Raw genomic sequence first — 24797 nt, forward strand, 5'->3', positions numbered from 1 at the left:
AGTTGGCCCTCGGTCTCACTAAATCCTTTGTAGCCTACAGCCTTATTTTACTAGCGTTCGAATTCCTGGCAAGTAAAAAGTCAATTATCGCATTATGTACACATAGTCTGACACCGACAGCATTGCTACCTTCGGTAATACTTGGATGGGCGAATTGCGTACCAAAGGAACACGGCAGCAAAAGTACAATCCACTGTAAAAAACAATACAAAATTTTGTAGGATCCAGCATAGTGGTTTGTAGCCACCAATCCTGCTCACGCTTCCCACGTTTCAGGAGAGCTAATGGTTGGCAGTTTCTCATCGGCCAGACTTTGTTCAATCTCGGTAATGAGAGGGCTGATCCCATGGTAGGGGACTGTAGAGGTCAAAGCTGCGACAATCCTTCTGCAGTTTTCTGAATGAAGTTCTTTAGGGGAAATATCGGGAGAATAGCCATCAAAAGGCCTCGTTCCCTTGACTGCGGGTTTTCGCCTGGGTTTTTCGTGCGAGTCTCAAGAATTCACAAAGCCATGCCAATATGCAGTTATCCTCGAGTTCAGTACTACTTGACGCCAGGGATGCATCGATTGACCGCAGTGTGCAGACTTGGAACTATGCGTGCCAGTCATTATGCATCATCGGCATGACCCTTTTCTTTGGCCTTCGAGTCTATACGCGTTGTTTTATTCTCAGTGGGTTTGGAAAGGAGGACTGTAAGTACACTATCCTCATCGTGAAGCGGCAGGCTTGCTAACTTTTCACAGGGCTATGTTCCGCAGCATGGTTCCTTGGAGTCTGCTATTCTATTATTGCCCTCATCAGTAAGTGGCCTGCAGGAGCCATACGAACCACGGGCTAACTAGTCAAATCCAGTGGGACATTACGGAGGCGGCTTACATTATTCTGATGTCGCTCCCAAAGATAGAATCTCATTCAATAAGGTATTTTCTCTGGTCCTATTTCAAGCACCATGCAAGGTATTCTAACAGATTAGACGGTCTATGTCACAATGGTCATGTACGGACCAACTGCCTACTTAACGAAGATCCTGTTGCTCTGGATTATGGCTCGCGTTTTCAGCCCCTTCCGCAAAGCCGTCCTCGTCACTACGGCTTCATGGCCCTCATGCTAGCCTACTACATCCCGGCCGTCATCGTGAAAGTCCGAATCTGCAATCCCATTTCCCTATTTTGGGATGTCAATGTTGAGGGAACATGCCTGGACGAGACGTCCATCATCCTTGCCGACGCAGTCGTCAGTTGTGTTAGCGACCTCATCATTCTTCTTCTTCCTCTGCCGTTGACTATGACTCTGCAGATATCAAAGAAGAAGAAGATGAGAGTTATAGCAATTCTGGGTGCAGGCGGATTGGCCGTCGCAGCCAGTATCATCCGATTGGTACTTATTGTATTGACGGGCCAATCCAAGGATGCAACCCTGGCTTTCATGAGAATCAATATGCTTGGGTAAGTCTTCTGGGCGGGGCTTTACATTACTGACTTGCGACAATTACCAGTATTCTGACTATTTACTCCTTTGGAATAGAAACGCCGAGATCGCGATAGGAGTGATTTGCACCTGTCTACCGGCCCTTTCCGCCCTCCTCAAGCGAGTCTTCCACGAATACTCCAGCAACAAGCATACCCGCGAATCCGAATACAAGCTTAGTTCGATGAGAAATCAGACTAAGACAGAACGGAGCAAAAACCAGATGACCGTACAAGAAGCTGAGTCTGACGAGGATATGCTAGTGTCCAATGCACAAAGCAACCCGACGGAAACGACAATATACGGCGATGCCGAGGAACGTGGGTTCGCACATACTTCTACCGCTGGGGGCCTTGGAATTACCAGAACGGTCAATGTCTCCACATCTGTTGAGCAGCGACTTCAATAAAGCTCAAGCTCTCTTTGACATTATCAGGTTCAACATGAATTATCGCGAAAAAAAATACACGAATTGCGCATTAATGTATATATTGTGTTGGCACTTGATGTCAATTTAAAAAGGGGGTTGGTAAGCGCCATATGACTGCCACATATAATCGTCTGAAACATCCAGATTGCCATCATTAATTTGAGGGGGGAAGATACTATCCCAGAGGTTCTGGTCATGAAATTAGCGAAGGTTCTCAGTAGAGCCACGGGGAAGAGACTGATGTCACTCACCCAGTCAATTTCCAGCATTTGCGTATCAATTTCCGCCATTCCGGGGCGCACATCATACTGTGAGGTAGACAAACTCTCGGTCGTGGCGCTTGCAGCATAGCTTTGGGGGTAAGTCGGCTGTAGCCTAGGATAATTATCGCCGTCGGGGTCCGATTCACCATATTGTACCCAAGGAGAGAAACTCTCTGATGAAGAGGCCCACGCACTAGCCGTATTCTCTATCGCCGATGGGAACTCTGCGGGAACAAAGTCACTCTCTATTGTTAAAGTCGGAAGGAGAAGGGCCGTTCCGGTGTGCATATCCTCGGTGGAAACGGCGACATTGACTGGAGCGCTCTGGGTGTGGCTTTCGGGTTGTGGTATTGGTTCCCCGTGGGCGAAGTTAAGAGGCATGCGGGGATCTGAACTGTCGCCGTCCTTTTGAGGTGTGAGGACTATCATCGAGTCATTGAATTGCACGGGGTCCTTCAACCCCTTGGCTTTCCGGTACTCTTGCATTCGCACACACACCATGGTCAATAGGTACCTGGCCTTTATATCCCGATGCGCGATGATATCTTGAAGTGTTGGGTTGTTTGTCTGCAAGGGCGGTACATTTGCCAACGCCTCGCCGAAAATGAAATCGAAGCATTGCCAAAGGCGATTGGCCTCTCGTCGCATTGGATAAGTGAAGACCTCGACAAGCAGGAGGAAAGCAGTGTGATACTGGTGGTAGGCGCCAAAATACCAGGCCCATGGCTTTAGGTCATCGGCTGATTCAAGTTCCACCGCGGCTTCGAGTGCATCCGTGCCTTTTGTCAATATGATCTGACGTAGCCTATCAGGAATTCTGTAGGTCACTGAGTTGAGGTGCCTGTGTAGCATGATTAGGTAAAGATGGCCGGTGAAAAGCTTCATCACCAAGTGCGCCATCCTTTGCACTGGGCCTGGAGTCGCTGTATTAAGGTACGACCCATATTTTGCATCCATCGAAAGACGAAAATCTTCAATTTTTGAAATGGCTTTGGTCAGGCTGAGCTTCTTCCGATCAACGCGGTTCCGCATGACCAGGCACTCTCGCTGCATTTCTTGACATTCAAATCGTATCGATGAGAATATTAGATCGTTCCACGTTGCTGGGGAACTTGGAGACTGGGGTGACCTTGCCGTCGAAACGTCGATCGGAAGCTGTGTCGTATAACCATCATTAGAGATGTAAGGTCGGGGCCCCTGGATCTCGCTTGTCTTGAGATCTAGGTAGCAAATTTGATACCAAACGAGTCGGCGGACGTGACATTCGATCGGCGAGAAGCTATATTCACTGGGATCACGATGAAGTCCCATGCATTCTGCGATTCGGATCGCCATGCCGGTCAATACTGTATGCGCACGGGAGATCTCGTCTACACACATTGACAGCTGAACAAGGAGTTTAGTGTCAGCATATGAAATTCTTCGGATACTACCCAAATAATAAATTGTCAGGAAGACCCGAGATGACATACCAAGTAAGTCACAAATGCCTGCAGTGTCTCAAATTTTGTCGATTTGAGCAGCTGAGCTTTTGCGAGTGAACTTTCCACCCCCAACTTCAGCTGATTTTTCAGCTCCCCCCGGTCAACTCGACAGGATTCCAGAACTTCTGCCTCAGACATGCTGACCACTGCCGAGAATAAGACAGCACAAACCAGTGCTAAAACTGACGGTACGACTAGATACTCATTCTCAACAGCTTCCCAAAGAGTTTGATAACGATGTGCAAATGAAGGTCTGTGAAGGACTCGCGCCACGGGATGAACAGCGTCCCAGTATCTTTGGAGCAGTTTGTCTGCGATGTTGCGTGGAGGAATGTATTTCAACAAAGAGTCTTGTGCAAGAGGCTGGCCGAAGGCGAAGTCGAGCGAAACCGCCGTAAAGGATGGTCCAGGCTTGAAGTTCTCGTTGGCTGGGATAGAAGGCACAATTGGGGGGACTGATGGAGTGCTTCGCTTTGAGAGATTTTGAAGAGAGGACATGATCTGGAACGACAGGATTAGCAACTTGAAAACCACCTTTTCACTTCTCGCATATTACCTCATCTGCAATTCTTGGCCGATAATGCCCTCCTATTCTCTCCCCAAGACGCATCCGCCCAATTCTAAAGCCCAGGTCTTCAATATCGTCGTCTACTTCGTCACCATATGCAGCATCGTGCACTGCTAGCGGGGTAGGCTCAAGAAAATCCTCGTGCACTGAGCTATCAGACCCTTCGCTTTCGTCTTCAGCGTGCCTTGAACGCTTGCGACGTGCCACCCTCTTCCCTGATTGGAGACTGCGCGTGCCAAGGGTTTCTCGAAAGCTACTGTCAATCTCATCCTTTGCCTCTTTCATCTGCACCAATCTCTGGCGAAACTGGGCGTCGCTGGTTGCGTTGCTGACATAGAGACATTCCTCGCCCAAGTTTTGACAGCTTTTGCATGGATTCTAACCGTTTCGTTAGGCAAGCTGCCGCACAATCAATCATCAGGGGGGCATGGTTACCCCTCGATCACATTTGAGCTTCCTCCGGCGACATTCGAGGCACGAGTGAATGACTCTGTTGCGGCGTCGAGCCTTCTCGCGGGGCTTCGGGGCCCCACCATCTGCTGACGAATACGCGCGGTCCGGCGATGCCCGTGGTTGTGCTTGAGTGTCACCAGGATGCGATGTGTTCCCTCTCATGGTGCGGTCTTAAGAAGGTGTGAGAGACGGCTAATGTATGAGCAGTAATTTGCAATTTGCGACGAAGAGATGTGCAAGGCAGAGAAAAAAAAGCAAAATCGGGTGCACCAGCAGGCGTGATCAGGCTGAAGCTGGGGCTGAGCTTAACACTATTCCAAATGGTCGGCAGCAAAATCATCCAATGAGCGTGTCGCTGGGGCGCGTTTGGCCCCCAAACCCTCGTGGTATCCTGGCATTGGGACCCTGTGGCTAAGGGATAGGGCGAGCGCCCCATGGACCTTGTTACTACTGGACTCAAACACAGTTTACAGGTGGGCTCCCCCCCACGTGACTAACTTTCCCGCTCAACCCACCCACGATTCGCAAAATCTCATAGGTGAGCTTAGGTCCCGGTCATGTGATGGCCGGAAGCCGGAGGGGTAGGCCGAGAAAGGTGTGTATGGGTAAGGCTCACTGGAACAAGAAACTGGTGGGTTTGTGGTGTTCTGCTGAGCCGTGGTGGCTTAGTTCTTGGCGACTGGCTCGCTGTCGGCACTTTTCCGTTGGACATTCCTCGCGCCATAGACATGCAGATAACCATGAGCCATGGCTGGCTTACGCACTATCAAGCGAGATCAGCAAAGATGTTTCATCTACAAGTTAGTTATCATTGTCAAGCGAAACATTTGATTTGAATGGGCAAGGGCAAAGCTCTTGCGGATACCTTTTGGCGTGTTCCATCGTCGACCCCAGAAGTTCATTCCACACAGCTTCCAGGTAGGGAGATAGCAAGAGAGCGAGATAAGGATTGGAATATATCTGAACGCGAGTTTAAAAGCCAGAATATCAAGTGTTAGGTTTGATTTAACTTCTCTATTGATAGAACTGTAATTCCTGCCTCAGGCAGTCACAGGTCACGGGAGATAGTCGAAATTCCTGCTTAGTGGATCATACTGCGCACCAATAGGATATCAACAAGTCTGAATTGCTCTTGCCCCTAGCTGGCTATTTATGGGGGCAAAATAATGACAAATCTTAGCGGACATACAGTATCTCCTTTCTCCTAGTATCACCCAATCCTGCTGCTCCGTCAGATATCGCAAGCATCATAGGTCCAGTCACGTGCGAGGCCGCGCAAGAGTATCCCAATTGGGGATAGTCGCCTCCGATTTGCTATCAATCGCGGGGAAGTCATCGTGAATGTCGCACACATCATGACTTCCACCGCACTTCCTGCCCAGAAAAAGGGCCGGAGTCGACGTTCAGGTGCGACGCGGCATGTGATTTGATGTTTAATCAACTAATCAGAGACAAATTGTCAGGCTTGCGGGCTCCGAAATTGTTGCGATCGAGCGAAATTTACCCGAACTTCAAGCGGATCTCTAAACGCGGCGATCACGGAGATCTGTAACAATCGACACCCGCCAAGTTTAGCCTTTAGCACATGTGTTTCCGTTTCCTCCGCTACCTTCAGATCAACAGCAACCAGTAGAACACTTCGACCCAATTGTGCCTATTAACCATTCAATTGAGCGGCAGGAAGATAATTCTGTACGTCTGCACATCGTCGCTCAGTGCCTGTCAACTAATAACCTAAGCCCTTTGTTCTTTGGTTAGGCAGCCTAGGCGTTATGTGCTGTACTAGAGCTTTATTGGGAATAAAGTGGGGAAATAAAACAAGCGCAATAGAGCGCCGATGAAAGATGAATTTGGTCGGATACAAATAATCTGTCTCAATGTTTCGCCTTTCCTGTTTCTTGAAAACCGCACCTTTTCAAACAAGTAGTTTCGTGTCCGTCGCATGGTTGAGCCATCTTCATCTTGAGACACTGTGGGGACCCGCTGTGTGATTTCTGATGGGCTTTCTGTGGAACTCGTTGCAGGTGATGATTGCATCACGGGCTCCCTTGAATCATCTCATAGCTGCATAATATGCCTTTCATGCGAGATTGAACCCGTCGATACAACACTAGGAGGGACTAATATTTCGTTGGCGCTTGATGGATTCTCCAGTCCTTCTTGTTCGGTATCGTGAAGGATGGTTCTAGGTAGCATTTCTTCGGGATCTTGGTTAGACTCATGGGGCCAGTGGACTGATAACTTGCGACTATAACCGAAGATGACAGCACCTGATCATCATCTCCACCCAGGACGGAGCTTACAATGCGGTTTGTCAGGCGTCGGAAGTTGAAAGCAGGTGGAAGCAGTACTTGTGCTCGATCACATATGTTGAGATCGTGAAAGGCAGTGAGCACCTTTCAAAGAGTTTATCTGGGTTGTGCCAAAGTATATCATCCACCACTCACACAGGAATGTCTTCCAAATCTCCCCATTTGCGGATTATAGATTTGAGATCTGGGATACAAACAGCCAAGTGATCAGCTCCCTTTGGCAATTTGCTCCAAAAGCCACAAGGCGTGCTTGGTGCCTGAGGGCGAATTATTTCTCTAAACCCTTGGCCGATAGAGTGACTGCATGGATGGATCGAGTGAAGTCTATCCAGCATTTCCCAGTGGACTGAGACTGATAATCTTCAATAGAATCGGATCAGCACCGGTGGCCACATCCATGAAGTCGAACCCTTCCAAGTAATTTTGAGGCGTATACTTGGCCTCTAAGCAGGCCACCCAGTCCTGTCTACATGATAAGTCAAGATCTGCTCCAGGAAGTCGTAAACCTGTTCAACTCCGTCTTGAAGTAAACCTTGTGTCTCCATCGTCTTGCTCGCTTGTTTTGGAGAATCAGATGCCTCAGTGCTTATTTCCTCGGATATTCCCCTTTTGTGTAGGAAGATTGGCAGTTCCATATTCTGCTGATCGATCAAAACTTCGATAGCTGAATCCGAAGCATACTCACATGCCGGTCTCTTCAACTTGTCGAGCTGAAAAAGTAACTTGGATCCAATCTTACTCTGCCGATCATCTTGGAGCGAAGCTCTAACAAGATGAAGTAAAGCACTTGTCCCATTGATAAGCCATACTCTTCTGTCCCCGACGTCATAGAAGATAACACACTTGGAGGATATGACCTTGATCTGTCCAATGTAAGATCCATTTCGCTTCAAATGCAGTGGTATGTCTTTAACACTGATAGCAAATGAAGCTCCAACGCTGATGAATTTTCCGCCTGATATGCTGAACCTTTGAAGATTACACCCTGCATGAGGCTCCCGACGTCCCGAGGCTCTAGTATCATCTCCAGAAAAGAGGAGCCTCATGGTATGATATGGCAAGCGGTAGCAGCCCCGTAGCCAGGGCTCAACTCCATCCCAGCTGAAGGGCAGCGCAGTAGCCCGGCAAGAGACAGATTGTTATTGGCGAAAAGCGCAAGGCCGCAGATCGGGTGCGTTCCACGCGACCATATGGTCCTACCCGAAGAATATGTGATTCGAAGCACGATCCACAACGTTGCTTGGTTCTCTAGGAACTTTCGCTTCGATCGATTTGCATTATTACTTACCTGGAGAAAGTTATCTGAGAGAACAGAGCGTAGGCAAATAGGAAGTATCACTCTGATGATGGTCAGATTGTCAGATTTTGCAGTGTTGCTTCGAGTTCCAAGTAATGATGATACCAGAGGGCGTGCGATGGGGTTAGGGTTGGAGGTTGGACCACTGCTCTGCATCTTGTGCCCAATTAAGAAAATGAGAATAAAATCATTTTCTAGGATTTCTGGCCGAATGCCATAATCAAAATGGTATCAGAAGTCGTATATTGTAGGTCGGTATCTAGGTGTTGATGCGATTTGATAATTAAACATTCATGGACCCGCCTTTCAATGGTCCGTCAGTAAGTTGAGGGTGGCAACCGTCGAACAACCTACAATCCTTGATTAACTCAAATTTGGAGGGTTTTTCTCTATCAATAATTCAAAGATTTTTGATTAATTTTCTGACGAGCCAATTCTTAAGATCTACGTAACCCCACAATGCAACCCGCGTAAAGTATCACCAGTTCGACACCAAAATCAATTTCGAAGCCACAAGAAGCAGCGGGAAAGTTCAGTATCAATTAGATACACTTGAACAACAGATTCCAGAGGATTCTGTAGGTCTCAAGCAAGGTATTGAAGAGATTAAGCGCTGACAGTCACATGCAGATGCAGGGGTCAATGGCTTACATTGGGGAGGCCGTGGCAATTTTCAAGAAGGATCAGCTTCAGTCAATATCAAGGGCACCTTCGAATAATAAAAAAGCCGCCGCGAAGTCTCTCCTCACGGCTCTATATTTATTGAACAAGGTGTCCGGCATACAGAGATTCGAGACGACGAAGAATTTTACCGAAACATTAAGCTCCAGCGCCAGATTTATTCTAAATGACACAAATGAAATCCTCAAATTCGGCCGACAAGGGATTAGAATATGAAGAGGTATCGCTAGAAGAGATTAGTGATGTTATATATATAGATTGAAATGATTTGATCTAGATGGAAGGGATTAATTGAGAGACATGGAGGTCAAATTGTATTACGCAGTGGGTGGACAGATGCCACGGATATCTGCAACCAAGTATGTAGAATTGGACATAACTCTAATCAACAACTAGTGAGACTAATGCATCGACTCAATAACCCATTTTACCCCAGATATGAGATTCTCCATAAACTCCCCTGTTTTCTGTACGGGGAATGTCCAAAAATAATGAGGATAGCCTTCATAGTAATCCAGTCTACTTGCGATTCCAGACCGTAAGAGGATCTCGTGAAAAATCCGAGGGTCTTCGCCAAGTGGGTCTTTCTCACACGCGACAAGATAAGTTGTCGGGAGAGCCGCCACATTCTTATGGAGAAGCACCGAATAGAACGGATCTGATCTTGATGTGACACCGTACGCAGCTAGATCGAACACGTAAAAATCAGCGCTAATCGATCTCCGAAGTAGGAAGCGTTGCGTTAGGTCTGACCCCGAAAAGTCTCCATAGCTTGTAGGTCAATCATAGATGAGTCTCTATTGTTTGCCAGGGATCTTTCGAATCGTTCTTTGAATTCAGCAGGTACGACAGAGGGATCAATGGTAATTGGTGCGATCCCCACAATACCCTTATTGATGCTCGGTTCTTCCCATTCAAGGATCCTCAAAGCCGTTGCAATGGCCAGGTTGCCCCCTGCTGATCCTCCTATGGAGTAGAATCGGCTTCTGTCCCCGTGAAACATGTCCGCATTGTCCACAGCCTGTCAATTGAAAGTAAGGTCAAGGTTGTGTCTACCGGGTTCATCAGGGAGCCTCAAGAGATTGAAGACATACCCACTTGTAGGCAATTTCACAGTCATCAAGGGAAGTGGGATATTTGTGCTCCGGTGCTAGTCTGTAGTTTACCGAAACAAGCACAGTTGGCACAGCACCACATAGGATTCGACATAATGCTATAAGGGAGTTCTCAGATTTTTCTCACTTTCCCGGAGGATCTTAATACATACCGTCCTCGCTATCGAGATCACCCAGAGCCCATCCCCCGCCATGGAAACTTTGAGACTATGTCAGGCAAATTTCTAGAGGGTAAGGAACACCGATCTAGAGTTGTTGACATACTATATACCAACGGGAAGTATATCCTCTCTCTCGCGAGGTTGATATACGCGCACTTGAATATCGGAGGGAATTTGGTAGTCCTCTACATCAAGAGGTTCAAATATCAATGGCCTGTATGACAAAAGAAAACAGAGGCGAAATCAGGCTTGACCCACTTGTAATCACATTTTCCGGCGCCGGCTGGGAAAAGGATCGGAGAATTTCACCTAGCTTCCCATATTGCCTCCGGATATTGCATATATCTCCGCTGAGTAAGAATCGGCCACCAGTCACCACCTCTGCCTGCGTGATGATTGTTAGGTTGTTATGCTGGGTTTGGCAAATGTATGATTGGCGATATCTCACTTGCTGCCAATCTTCTGTGTATGGGGTCCAAGGCATTCTTAGATTGTGAGTCGTGAGCCTCGGCGGTGACCAAAGATGAGCGAGAGGGCTCAATCGTCTTCATGGCGAAGGGACAGTCTCTCTATTCAAATAGGAGGGCTGGCCTTTACAACAGTCGACCCTAGCCGAAGTTTTCGTTGGTCGACACAACGCTCGTCTGAGCCTCATAGTTGCCGGAATTCTCATTTCCGAACCGAGTGTTGGGGTGGGGCGGGAAGTCATGTAATGTATCCTCGGCAGCGTATTAAAGCAGTACGAAGCGCAGTGGCACCCCAACTTTTCACAACACAGCCTATATTGATAATCCACCGCCTTCCAAAAACGCGTAGTACGAAATCACGGTAAGATTCCGTCGGAGCAAGGTGAGACAGTATAGACTAGTATGCATATTGGCGAATGGCATCAAGCGGAACCAACATCAGATGAATATACGATGGCTGATTGAGTCAAAATAGAAGATGCCCTGGGGTAGGTTGAAATCCCCCCTGAATGGTTCTGGTACTTGGGGTTACGATAGCCAAATATCCAGGAATACCAAGTTACTATACAAAACATGCGGAAATGTGGGTCAATCTGTAATCCTCCTGTTCCAGTGGTAAGTTACCGCTCCATATCTCGACATTATATCCTCTCTCTATCAACCAGCTATCTCCAGTGCAGATATTACTATTGAACAGGATAGGAAGCTCAAAAGAACTCACTCCGAGAGCGTATTTGTGAGCTACATGTTATCAAATGGGGGTATAGACGCATTCACCAGCACTACCCTTGGATATTGTCAGAGCGAAGAATGGCTGTATGAGCTAGTAACGCAGGACGGCGAATGAGAACTGCCGGAATCATACAGAAGATTGATTGATTAGACCAAAGACACAACACTAGCAGAGAACTGAATAGGGGGCAGGTTGAGCTGTCCCTAGGCGTTGTAACTCAGTATTCGAGTGACCTTACCGGTATTGAGTCATTACCCGCTAATTACATACAAACACATATATAAGAAAGTTGAGAAACAAATGAACCAATTTGAGCTCACTGTAATGAATGGACCCACTCTTCTTGACAGGTATCTATCTCAACTATTCAATATACCATCAAAAAGAAGCCTGAGTGTCGAATAAGTATCTCAAAACTAGTATGTGACAAGTCCAACGGGACTCCCACGGGACTACACACAGTACAAACAGCTAAAAAAACTCGGGACTAGCATAAATCGTGCATTTTGTTACAGGGCACCCTCACAAAGGACTGAGGAAAGGCCAATGGGGAGTTACAGGTCTTCTTCAGCTCTCAGTTGCGGTGAATGACGACACATCATAAGCACAGGGCTCTACAGGCAGACTACTTCCAACCTGCATTCATCTCAGATCCCATAATGAAGGTGCAGCTCATGTCTAGAAGCAGGTTCAGCTAAGGAGGACTCGGTGGCGCAGCCTGTAAAGGGGTGTATAAGAGCACATCGACCAGGTAAGAAGAAGTAGATGTAGAGGAGTGGTGACCAGTATGGTCATTTTCAGAACAAAACTGATTTTGGGGATTGCAATGCACAACTCCCGAAGGCTATTTAACGTGACCAAAACACAATAGACTCGAATGGGCTTCGAGGAGGCAGTTGGGGTCTGTCTTTATCATCATCATCTTCTACTCCTTCTGCATGAGAAACAAAGATCCTTCGTCTCTTGCCTAACACACGCTAGCTCTGCTGGGGTGGCGTATAGACAATAAAAAGATCAAAGTTATCCTGCCCCTTACCATCATCTTCATTATCCTCCGCTTCATTGTCACTAATCAAATCTAGGGTATACTAAGCTAGTTTTGTCTCTTTTCAAAGCGGCCAACTGTCTCTCTTCGGCGTTAGGCTCTTCCTCTTCGTTAGATTTACCTATTAGATCTGTAGTATCAATATCAAGCTGAGAGATATAGCAAAACATCATTAGGTCTTATATCGTTATCTCGTGGAGACTACTACGTCGATAGTGGCAGAGATAGCGAGCAGAGCTAAAGAGACGTTCCACACTAGCGTCAGTAGTAGGGATAGTAAAGAACTAAAGATCTCGCGGACTAGAGTCACTAGACCTACGAGTGTAGGATATTAGTGTTCATTCTCTCGCTAGAAGTCATAGGTGTTACGCGGTGCCTGCTTATCACTGTTACGGGGGCGTCTGTACAAGGGCCAGGAGTAAGGGTCTCGGGAAGTCACAGCTCTTCTCCGAAGTATAAGTTGCGGTGAACGATAATTCTTCTCTTGTAGGGAACCTGCTTCTAGCATGCATTCAGCTTATATACCCTGAGGAATATGTATCCAGCAAGGAGCCCGTGCATGCAAGCAAGACTTAGCAGCGGGGTGATTCGATGGCGAAACCCCTCGACTCTGTTGTGTCACGGTCATGTTAAATAGCCTTGGGAAAATGTGCGTTGGACTCTAGTCCCTGGTGTATGTCCTTACAGTCACTGTGAGTAGAATGTCCTGGGCCGATATCTGCCTGCTATTCCGCTGCGGATCTCAAGAGTTCCTCGTAACCGTACCGTTGCTATGCTAAGCCTTACACGAACTCGGGTCCTATTAAAGTATCTTACAGAGTACGCGCCAAGTAGGTCGATCACAACACTAAGCAAGCCCCCCTACTTGTGGGTGGGGTTGTCTTGAAGGTGACCTGTGAAGTGCCAAGTACAAAAGGTGGGACCCAAGTACAGTGTGCAACTGGTCGCGAATAACTAAATACATGTTTTGCCAAATCAGAGTCCTTATATGTCTAGCTCCTCCTACTCCCAGATATACTCCTCTATGGTAGATCTGGAGTTACCGTATACTCATTTGCATACTCTTTCTGGAGTCGTTCATATCCTTGGTCACGTGGTCCATGCGGCCATTTCCTGCAGCGTACTAACCGTGCGATCATGTAATGGAGTATCGAATTGCACGATTAGTTGCAGGCCGATTCTGGACCCACGGTGTGCTGCCTGCGGCTCCTGGGCATGCCCGAGGACCAGGTGGCACACATGATGGCGCTAATGCAAGGTACTGGGGGGTTGATTGGCTCCCGGTCCCCGCCCCCCGGCTTCCTCAGCGTGGCACCTTGTGCCTCGAGGTCCGTAACACGTATGCTTCTGCAGTAGTGGAAAGAGAACCGCGTTAAGACTAACACCAGTATGCGACCCATGAACAAGTTCAAAGCCAAGCAGTATATCGCGGGAGTTCCAGTCTTGCAGTCTTGATCGGTAAAATACCCGATAACTGCCATACAGGCCTGGCGAAAGGGTGAGGTCCAGCAATCTAATGCAATAGTGAGCTTCCCACCCTCAGGTAGCGTTCGAAGGAGACTCTATTGCAGTTCCTTAACGATTATCTGTAACCAGCGGCGGATAGCAATCGATGTGGTAATTTCTGGCATGGGGCAAGGCGGATTGTTCCAACAATTTCAACTAGAGCGCGGACTGGGGGTATTTAACAATCTTGTAAGGTTTTAGAGGAAGATATATCGATATTAAGGCAGACTTTTGCAGTGCGAGATGTGCCTAATGTGAAATGATATCAGTATAAGTTTTAGGTAGATAGAACTTGTCAGCCGGCCCCTCGTAGAATGAGTCTCCGAATATCTTTTCCAGTCTGTGGCGTCTCCTTCCGAAATTTAACATTTCGCTGGAATTTTTTTTTTCGTAGAAGATGTTCCTCGGCGATTAGCTGCCTATATTTAAGGGTATTATCGCATGTTTTGTACATACCCTTCAGTTCCCCGACTGATAGAGCAGGAATTTGGCGAAAATCCTTCTATAATTTCGCCGTTCGTACCCCCCGGGTATTCTCGAAGCGATTGGGGTTGATGCGGCTACCAATCTCAGTTCTCACCCACCACGCAACAAATCCATGGCTCACCACCACAGAACAAGCACTTCTTTCTTAGGGTCCAACGCGCTCACGGATCTTCGCCGGGATGCTGAAAGGGAGAGTAAAACCTACTATCGGGTATAGAATCAGGAGTGTCGCCGTATGTAGCATCAGGAAAAAGGGTTGGACGCTAACGGATGGAAGGAAAGGGAGATTATCTAGGGTTGTATGCTCAAAGATAGATAAGAGATAGTGGTCGAAAAACTGAGAGTTGACTCAATGACATAATGAATTAAATAATATGGGTATAAAGGAGTAGGTGAGCTGGGGAGACTGACAAGAAGCCCTATAACTACTAGGGAAAGGGTTAGGGGGAGGAAATAAAAGGATATAGTGGTCATCGCGAGCTATTTGAAGACTAAGTCTACTAACGCTACGCGTGATACTTAGGTACTAAACCACACCGCCAAGTTCTGTCAGATTCTTCCCAAGTCATCTATTTTAGGCGGCGAAAATAGTTAATATTAATACTGACAGTTTGAATCGTAAAAGCCTGTAATACTTCTAAGAGCTATCATTTCCTTTGAGCTTAATTCTTTGCTTCTTTGATTCGGTTTCTATCATGCATAATTTTTCAAGTAGTTCTCCCGAGGATGACGAGGCTGTCCTTAAGTCCTTAACCACGTAGAAAACTTATATTTCTCTATAGTTCACCATAACCCTACCTTCAAAGACTAAAAATAAGATTGAATCTAAAGGTAAAAGTGATACTGTTGTGATAGTTCTGCCTTGAGGCTATTCCCACTTCTTGATGCCCCAGGCTTCGGAGCCATGGGGATCCTGCGGGAACGGCAGCCTTTCGGCAGGAAGTCACCGATCTTTCGGTGGCGTAGCTGAAGGGAAACTTTGCATGAGGGGTCCACGCCGGCTTGTTACACAACCTCGTATTCTTCTGTGATCTCTCCGTCCTAGTGTTTACTCCTCCTCCTTATTTTTGGAGAAGAGACTGTATATAAACATAAGCTGTGAGGGGTAGGCTTCGAACTCCTTAAGAAACAGTCTCTGAACCAATACGACTGGGTGCCTTTTTTCTACCTGGTTGACAGGTCTTCTACCATGCAAGTAGATAACCATATAACAGATACTTCTGACCTGAATAACTGAAAAAGAGACTGTTACGTGCTAAGCGAAAAGAGAACAGAAGGTTCAATTCGGCGCTACCGACTAAGAATCAAGCCTAAGGAGAGAAAGGAGAAGAAGAGAACTACGGCGGTGCACTCGGGGCCTTTTGTATACGTCCGGCCTCAGACACCCTCTTGCTCCCCTCCAGCAAACTTCCTAATCCGGAAACCCCTGACGCATCCAAACAAACAAACCAGTTCGGCAGTTGCCTTCCCAAGACTCGTAACAGATGTAATTTCTTATACAGGGTAACTTACCGTAACTACAGTCTACGATGGTAGAGGTCGAGACCAGAACAGTGTAAATAGAGTAGTTCACGAGTTGGCCACTCCCAAACACCATACTAAATGCGATAAATTACAACTTCATATCTCAATAACTATATCTAGTTAGTATAAGATATTACGCATATATACTTTAGATAGTATTTATAACCTACTGGTGCAGTATAGAAAGATTTAATTAAGTATTAATAGAGAGATATATATATATATATATAAATAGTCTAAAACGTCAAAATTACGCCGTATTTTATAGTAAAATGTTGAAATAACAGTCTAAATGGCTTAAAATCTAGATATGCCATTCCTGTGCCTACAAGTATGCATATCCTAATATTTCAAGAGAAATAAACCCGTGGTGGTTGAAATATAGACGAATCAAAATATGGCATTTAATATGGTGTTTTGGGGTGACCGACCCGCTTGTGAATTACGTTGGTTAATAAAAAAAAGATAAATCAGGAAAGTTATCTATGCAAAATAGGAAACTTCTTGGCAACATTATGTACTCCAGGTTCCGACAGGTGCGATCTGGGAAGAGGCATGGCACAGGACTGGTGAACATTCATGTGCCTAATGCGTTGATTTTCGATAACGCCGGAAAAAGGGAAGGGACGGATAGTGACCCTGGTGTGAAAATAATTGCCTTCAAACAAGCGACGGGCACCAGAAATGACAGCATTGACGTTCTGTGGAGCCTCATGCTCAGCCAATCTGTCATCAATTCTTCTGTTGTTGCCAGGCTTCAATCTAGAGATGTATCGAATACTCAGACTCGCAAGAAAAGATTTTATGGTTTTACTCTCTTCTCCATCGAGCAGTCACATTCCTAGAAGACGCATGGATTGGGGACTGCGGAATAGGGGGCGAACCGTGGATACCCCCGGCTGACTCGTGGCAAATGACGTAAGGTAAGTTAACCAAGTAAGTTAAGGAGATTGAAGTCTATCACTAAGCGGGCACGCTTTCTGCCCTGACCATGGAATAAATGGATCCGATACCCGGAAACTGCCACTCTGTCCATTTGCACTCCCATCCCCCAGAACGACGTCGTTGAATTTGTGAGATGGCGTAAAGGCTCCTCTGGTGTGATCCGATTGTCGCGCCGCTTGTTACTGACGAAATCAGTAACTCCATCGCCTACTCGTATCATGCCCAGTTCAGACCTCACGCCGGCGAGACCTCCGCCAGATGGACTGGGATCCAACTTCGTGAACCCGACTAGCTGCGGTACCAAGTTTATTGTCGTCAATTGCATTTTCCTGCCAATTGCCTTTATTTCTATAGTAATTCGCGTGTGGACTCGCATGTTCATCACTCGTGAGTTTCGCTTGCGTCGGGATGATGGTGAGTACCCCTTCCCAAGATGGATTCCCGATTCTAATTGATATAGTTCTCATGATCGCCGCATTTGTACGAATCTTCCTTACCACCTTGAATTCCTAGCTGACCTAGTCTAGGTCCTCTCGAGCGCGTTGAGTGCTGTTACACTAAGGAGTAAGTATCTGCACTATTTTATGGAGCTCGCTGACGGTGCTAGTGGTTAAATTGGGAATGGGGCGTCACATGTGGGATGTCCTCATGAGCAATTACTCGCCAACACTTCTCCAGGTGCGATGATACGATCACTATACTGATGTTTTTGACAAAGGACCCTGACGATGGTCTAGCTCAACCTCTCTGCTGCAATCTTCTACAACGCTGGGACTGGGTTTCTCAAGGTCTCCGTGTTGCTTTTCTACATCCGTATTTTTCCGAGCCGCAATTTCCATATTGCTGCCTGGGTACTTATTTTTATTGCTGCGGGATACAATATCGCAGGCGTGCTGGCCAACATATTCAGCTGTAACCCTATTGCCAAAACCTGGGACGTGCGCATCGTCCACGGCACATGCATCAATAGACCGGTCTTTTACTTTGTCAACGCTTGTCTAGGAATTTTAACCGACTTCGCGACTGTCCTTATTCCAGTGTATGTTATCAACCCCGAGCTGGTGTGCTGATCTGACTAGCTTTAGACCATGGATACGGCGGCTGCAGCTGCCTCCACGGCAGAAGGTTCTTGTTCTCTGTATTTTAGCTATGGGGTGCTTGTGAGTTCAGCTCCATATCAGTGCTCAACATACATTCTAACTAGTGCAGCGTCGGTATTGTCAGCTGTATTCGCCTCTACAGTCTATATACGTTTTTGAGGAACGATGATTTGACCTGTATGGCGCCAACAGTTCACGGTTGACAATGGCGCTGACCAAATTAGGGACTTCTGTCGACGCTTTAATATGGTGCCTTGTTGAACTTGACCTAGGAATAGCAGGAGGCTGTGTGACAGCTATGCGACCGTTCGCTCGAAAGTATTTCCCCCGACTGCTGGGTCTGTCGCCACACGGTACCAGCGGTGACGACCATCCTTTGCCATCCGACCAGAATTTATATCCCCTGTACTCGGTTACACGTACTGGTCGAGCAAGACTGTCGTCCCTGAATTACCACCTCTCTCCTAAATGGGGGCCAAAGGGAGACAATTTGAGTCAGGAACAGATTCTTCCACCGGCAGCGGAGTAGGACGGGAACAGTTTCCTTCCTGCTTCCATCGGCTATTTATAGCCAATATCGAGCTTGCCTTTCGGGAACAAGAGGCGCTCTGGCTATCTGCTCTGATCATACAGCGGCAACCCAGTGCTTCAGTTCCGCATTTCCCGCTACAGAACAACCTAATACATCGTGAGTAAATTTATATATGAGGAGAGGTGCATTGGTGGGATGCCATGTTGTTCTTTGTTTACTGAACATCATTTAAAGGAAAACTGTTCCCCGAACCGCATCCATCACACGATTCTGCGGACAAGGAACAACACCCTGACTTTCCGGGACCCAACATAAGAACCTCTGGAACTATTTTTGGAAGCGGTGGGGCTGGATTGCTTGTATTCGGCTGTGATTCCATTTGCATCCCTGTGGGCCCTGCTATAAGCACATGTTGCGTGCGTACTAGATGGCAAAATTCACCACATCAACAATCAGCTGTAGTGTCCTTCAATGCAGTTGTCCAATGCACCTACTTCTCCTGGTAGGTTCCGACTACGCATTTTGACTATGAGCCCGACAAAACCGTTCTTGTTAAAATTAGCATCTTCTTTCCTTTTCTGTACGCAGCCACGGGACCCTGCGACAACCTCTTCGAGTTTCTCGCAGGGTCCTGTGGCATCTCTACTGTATTGATCTCGCCGATTTCTCAATTGATCATCAGCCTTTCTCGAGGTATATTTAACCTACCTCCTCACCTTACATCCTCTTGCTCCCTTCTTCAATCAATTTATATTGTCAATTCATTTCAATTGGTTCAATGCCGTGTAGATTTCTCAACTTAGTAGTAAGTTGTCAAAGCAAGGTGAGACAGTATAGACTAGTATGCATATTGGCGAATGAGGTCAAGCGAAACCAACATCAGATGGATACGATGGCTGATTGAGTCAAAATAGAAGATGCCCTGGGGTAGGTTGAAATACCCCCTGAATGGTTCTGGTGGTTACGATAGCCAAAATTACCAGTAATACCACGTTACTATACAAAACATGCGGAAATCTGGGTTCAATCTGTAATCCTCCTGTCCCAGTGGTAAGTTACAGCTCCATTTCTTTGACATACAGTGGCGCCGCAAAAGTCTCCGACCACCCCTTACCGACCGCCTACTTTCTGCCATAAATTCTGCCGCACTAAAACCTCCAAATAATCATAATCAAATTGATCCAATAACTAATATTTAGTATACCAGCCATTTGATGCAATAATAGCCTGCACTCTACGCGGCATACTCTCTGATAGACTCTCTAATATACTAAGATCGATCTGCTGCCATGCCTCCTTCGCTGTATCGATCAAAATAGCTAGAGTAGTATCATTATTTGGCATAGATAGTAGATCAGGCCGAATTTCATAGATCTTTTGCTTTAGTAGGGTCCACAGATTCTCAATTGGATTAAGATCCGGTGAGCAAGGCGGCCAAATCATAATCTCACGGCCTAGATTTGCTACAAATTCGCGTACGATCTGTGCAGTGTGCGTTGAAGCGTTATCTTGTTGAAAGATTGAAGTCGGATCAACTAGTAGAGTTGGTAGGATTCGTTGATATAAATCAAGAATAACGAAGCGATTTATACCTTGGCGAGGTGATTCTGGATCTCCATAAAGAGCTACTAAGCCACTTCGACGAAGCGACCCAGAGAATGCAGCCCAGAACATCTGTTTAACTTGGAATCCGCGATGTAGTACTGGTTGAACTTCGCCTTGAACTGCTTGGTCGGATGGGCGAATAAAGCTATACGCTGGACGAAGTCCAATACCTCGCTCAACTGTACACTCGTCAGACTAGAAGACTCGGTCAAAATCATCTTTAGTGTAGTGTTGATACCGTGAAGCCCAAGATAATCGTGCAGCAGCGTGCTCGGGTTTAAGATATGGGCGTTTCATAACTCGCCATTTCCGGAGACCCTCAACAGAGAGTAATCGCGCGATAGAATCTTTCTTGCACTTATGATTCACTTCGGAGAGTAAATCATCGTACGAGACTCGAGGGTCTTCGTGAATCTTTTGGAGGATCTTTTAGCGGTCATCGTCGTTTAAGATCTTAGGGCGCCTGGATCGCTTTAGTGACTGTTCCTTATCGCGAATTCGCGACTGAAGGCAGGTATATTTGATAGTCGAGAGTGGGATATAAGGGTATTTCTTATGAATTTGCCCATACGACCACTTTGCTACATCTTTCAATGTAACGATTTGGGTACGAAGATTCGCGTCTAATTCGCAATTCTTGCGTCTTGGCTGTGCGATAGCAGGAGATGTAGGTTGCCTAGGAGCAGTAGGAACTGGTCCTCTAGGCGTTGGAGGACTAGGCAATGGTAAACCAGCCCTTGTGCGAGGCATATTATTATAGTGAATAAGGAGAATATTATAAACAACGCGATGCGCGACTACGCTGTTCGCGTTCATGGGGTTTCCTAGGCTATATTAGGTAGGCGGTGTTGGCAAGCGGTCAGGGGGTGGTCGGAGACTTTTGCGGCGCCACTGTAAGTACATACAAAATCATACTGTTTTTGCTTGGTCCAACAAGAACTGTCCACGAGACACGAGATTGCGGTTGAAAGGGTATTGCGATAACGTAATTCACGGCCGAGCTGCGCACCCTAAAATATGTAGTAAATGCGATAAACCACCAATTTATATCTCAACAGCCATATGTTATTTTTAATTGAATATTAGCATATGAAATAACATATTTAGGTTTGGGTAATTTAGCTGATTATTTCGATGTTTTACTATAAAATACGCTGTAATTTTCACGTAGGGGACGTAAATATATATATCTCTATTAATACTTCAACTAATTTTCCTATACTTCCCTAGTATGTTACTAGATTATATACTTTCAATATCTTATCATAAATAGATATGGTTGTTGAGATATGAATTAGTAATTTATCGCATTTACTAACTATGTGTTTTGGGGTGCGCAGCTCGGCCGTGAATTACGATAATTAGTTAACTAGTTAACGAACGAAGTTCCCTGCTGATCGGAACACCTGGTCGTGCGGAACACCCCAAAACATCATACTAAATACGATATTTCATAACTTCATAATTCAACGCCCAAGGCTTGCTAAATAGTCTTAGAGTATCTTAGTGTTTAATATATCGTACTATATATTTTGATTAGGTCAAGAAATATTTTGGGGCGTGATAATGTAGGTATATATATCTACGTCACTCGATCGGAGCGTAATTTTGGTAATGCAAGTAACTAATCATTTCCTGAATATATCAGCTGTACTATACTGTTTCGAATACTAAGAAATTATATCCAACTAAAAATCAAGCTAAACTAACTCCTCGTTGTGGATATATCATGATCTGAGAAATCGTATTTAGTATGATGTTTTGGGGTGTTCCGCACGACCGGGTGTTCCGATCGGCAGGGAACTACGTTAACTAACTAGTTAGTTATGTGGAGACGCTGAATCAGCCTGTTCAAAGTGGACCCACGTTTCGCACTTATTTCCGCTTTCACATGCATTATTACGGGGAGGTCGGAAGCGGAAACAAAACGGGAAGTCAGAAGAAACCTTGCGTGCAGACTCTGAAAGGCGAAGCCCAATAAATGAGGAATTCGGATAATAATACGAAAAAGAATTGCCCCAGTGCTACAGTACCTAAGTGGACTTCCATCAGCATTTGAACAACGGTACTGTATCACGCACTATTACACCCGGCCGCGTTCTGAGTGAACGCGCTATCCCGAGGGTTATACTACGCCTATTACTATATTCTGAATATAGCAGAGCTATGTCCGCGTGGGAGACTTCAATAGCTACGAAGGCTAGCAAAGGATTATTTTGGGATTTTACACGCAAATTTACAGACCCGTAGGGTTTGCATATGTGCGAATCTTCGCCATTTAAAACCGTGGGAGAAGGAAAGGACCCTGGATGATTGAGTTTTCCTTTTTCTACTAATATAAGGCTTTCATTTACTAATAAAATCTTAGGTCCATGGTGTACTGCTGTTTTCTTAACTGTCATACGCGCAAGAGGTCCTATCAATACCCTGCATACTTTGATACACTCCATGACACTTGTGTTAATGAGGATCTCATTGGTCGAGTATTGGCTGGACGCAAGGCAAGCCAGTATGAAACAACCATTAGACAGCGTCAGCGATCTACTACAGGGTAGGAAGCATTTTTTACTAGTGGCATCCTATAGACTTTACTAGTGAAAAATTATCCGAGGCCCTCATTCGGAAGTTCAAAACTAACGACGGCGTGTGCTAAAATAAGACCAAGCTGTAAGCTGGTTTATGGGCAGGTCAAATACAGCTTGAGTTATTCAGTAAATAGATAGTTGCTAAGTAACAAGCCTAGACAATCGCTGGTCCAGCAACATACTTCGTGACATGTGCCAATTCAATAAATGTGAACCGCTCGGAATATTTCTACCCGCGTCTGATCAGTCAAAGGGAAATATTAGATCCTGATCTCTTGAAGCTTTTAGTTAATCAAGGCCTACCTCATGATAACAACGAGATGTGCCAATGCATTTACTGTACAAGAACTGGGCAACCAAAGTGGGGTATGTTATATCCCTGTTTTGCCAGTGAATATCTAATAACTTGCTGGTAAAACAGATGAGATACATCCATCGGACTGGTAAAGTACGAAAGCCGCTTGGTTCTTGTCAGGTGGAGTTTGATACCTTTATACCAGTCGATCTAGAGCATTATCCCATCGCAATCTTTTGGTCAAGATGCACACATAACAACCCCTCTGCCTCCCCCTAAAAAGCTGCCACATGAGTTGATACAGCAGATTTATTATTACTCATTTGGTTACAGACACCGGATCTGACATTAACTAAGTGCAAGAGTGATGTTACCATTAAAGTACTACTATTTATCAGTAAAAGGTACATTATGACAGAGCACCGAGCTTCATGCGTTTGCCAGAAGTACTGTAAATATACCCTTGCTGGTTTACACCAGAGCTTCGCAAATGTAGAGCGCTTCTCTGATATTATCGCAAAGAAACGAGCCCTCAAATACCCATGTGGTAGACATCTTTCTGGACTCCATCGCAAAGCTCGAATATGATCCAGGCTTCAAAGTATGTAAGAATATAGGCATTTTACCGGTAACACTAGCGTTTTACTATACAGAATAAGCATGGCATGTTTATCTTTTATGCACTTGACGAGAAGGTAAAGAAGCTAGGAACTATTACGACATTCGAGGTCGATATGTCATAAACGGGTGAAGGGGGTCTTCAACAAGGAGATATTTGCACGGCTCATCCCAGAGGGAAATGTAAGTTATTTTTCATAGATTGCCTTGGTCTTACTAATAATTTACTAATAGAATTCTAGTCACAACACTTCTTCGTGTATATGTAGACCGAGATTAGTGATGATATAAATTCCTCTTTGCTCATGCACTTGATCTTGTCAACAAACTAACCGACACGGACCTTAAATTTTACTATCTCCATGGTAGTGGAATCACGTTGATTGTTGCTGATATTTGTCCCAAGAAAATGAAAATGACAGGTGTGTTCCCCTCTTTACCCATAGTTTACTACATATTAACTAGTAAAAGGTGTGCTATGCGAGCAATTGGATGGCTATGGCATGCAATGAACGTTCTCGTTTTTTTTTCAAGATTCAGATGAGGCTGCCAAGAGGCTTGTAGCCGATTACTAGCTCTATCAGACTGCGAGAGGCATGAAGCCTATATAAGGCTGCTCGATCTAATTCTAGGTGAGTTCCTACCTTGACCTTTTTACCAGTATATTCCTAGTAACATACTAGGTTTCTAAAGTGGAATAGATCTTGTTGGGTGGGTTAATCACTATATTGATGTAATAGCGGTATAGCTCTGTAGAGCCTGATAACCCATGCCGATAAAACTTTCTCAAGGTGGAAGAAAACACGTAAATGCGGTAGAGAAGAGCCACTGCAAGGCTTATCATATGGATGTGCAAGATTCGTTACTTCAGGTTGTCATGAAGTAAGTTATACTAATAACTTATTATAATAATACCAGTAAAACTAACTTTGAACCAGGCCCCGGCTTCTCGATGAGGAAGATCTGAAGTAATTCGAAGGAAAAGATCTTCTTGGTATTCGCGATCAGTAACGTGGAGATGGATGGCATAAAAATTTGTCGCCTTCCCGTATAGCCAACTTTCTCAAGCAGCAAAATATCCTTCTGTTGTGTAGTGACATGGCATAGAAAATCGGTCACCTCC

The 24797-nt window shown here is 45.7% G+C and overlaps 4 protein-coding genes across 4 annotated transcripts; 2 read left to right on the top strand and 2 right to left on the bottom strand.

The window, feature by feature from the left end:
* Window positions 1-519: 519 nt before the first annotated feature.
* On the top strand, window positions 520-1878 carry N7458_000985 (uncharacterized protein; the record flags this gene model as incomplete). Its single annotated transcript, XM_056904379.1, has 5 exons — window positions 520-694; window positions 746-802; window positions 855-922; window positions 1062-1447; window positions 1527-1878. The coding sequence occupies 5 exons, from the start codon at window positions 520-522 to the stop codon at window positions 1876-1878; spliced, it is 1038 nt and encodes a 345-aa protein (XP_056772146.1).
* Window positions 1879-1983: 105 nt separating this feature from the next.
* N7458_000986 (Zn(II)2Cys6 transcription factor) lies at window positions 1984-4829 on the bottom strand (the record flags this gene model as incomplete). Its single annotated transcript, XM_056904380.1, has 5 exons — window positions 1984-2088; window positions 2151-3548; window positions 3635-4147; window positions 4203-4592; window positions 4650-4829. The coding sequence occupies 5 exons, from the start codon at window positions 4827-4829 to the stop codon at window positions 1984-1986; spliced, it is 2586 nt and encodes an 861-aa protein (XP_056772147.1).
* A 4529-nt stretch (window positions 4830-9358) lies between these two features.
* Window positions 9359-10279, bottom strand: N7458_000987 (alpha/beta hydrolase; the record flags this gene model as incomplete). The annotated part of the gene is made up of 4 exons (XM_056904381.1): window positions 9359-9642; window positions 9711-9978; window positions 10052-10170; window positions 10225-10279. Coding segments are annotated over 4 exons (726 nt in total), but the record flags the coding sequence as incomplete, so codon positions are not given.
* Window positions 10280-17157: 6878 nt separating this feature from the next.
* N7458_000988 (uncharacterized protein) lies at window positions 17158-18568 on the top strand (the record flags this gene model as incomplete). Its single annotated transcript, XM_056904382.1, has 8 exons — window positions 17158-17353; window positions 17400-17419; window positions 17467-17503; window positions 17547-17617; window positions 17677-17978; window positions 18025-18099; window positions 18149-18216; window positions 18264-18568. The coding sequence occupies 8 exons, from the start codon at window positions 17158-17160 to the stop codon at window positions 18566-18568; spliced, it is 1074 nt and encodes a 357-aa protein (XP_056772149.1).
* Between the last annotated feature and the right edge of the window lie 6229 nt (window positions 18569-24797).

This window comes from Penicillium daleae, assembly GCF_028827525.1.
Source record: "Penicillium daleae strain IBT 16125 chromosome Unknown utg000001l_segment0_segment0, whole genome shotgun sequence".
NCBI lineage: Eukaryota > Fungi > Ascomycota > Eurotiomycetes > Eurotiales > Aspergillaceae > Penicillium > Penicillium daleae.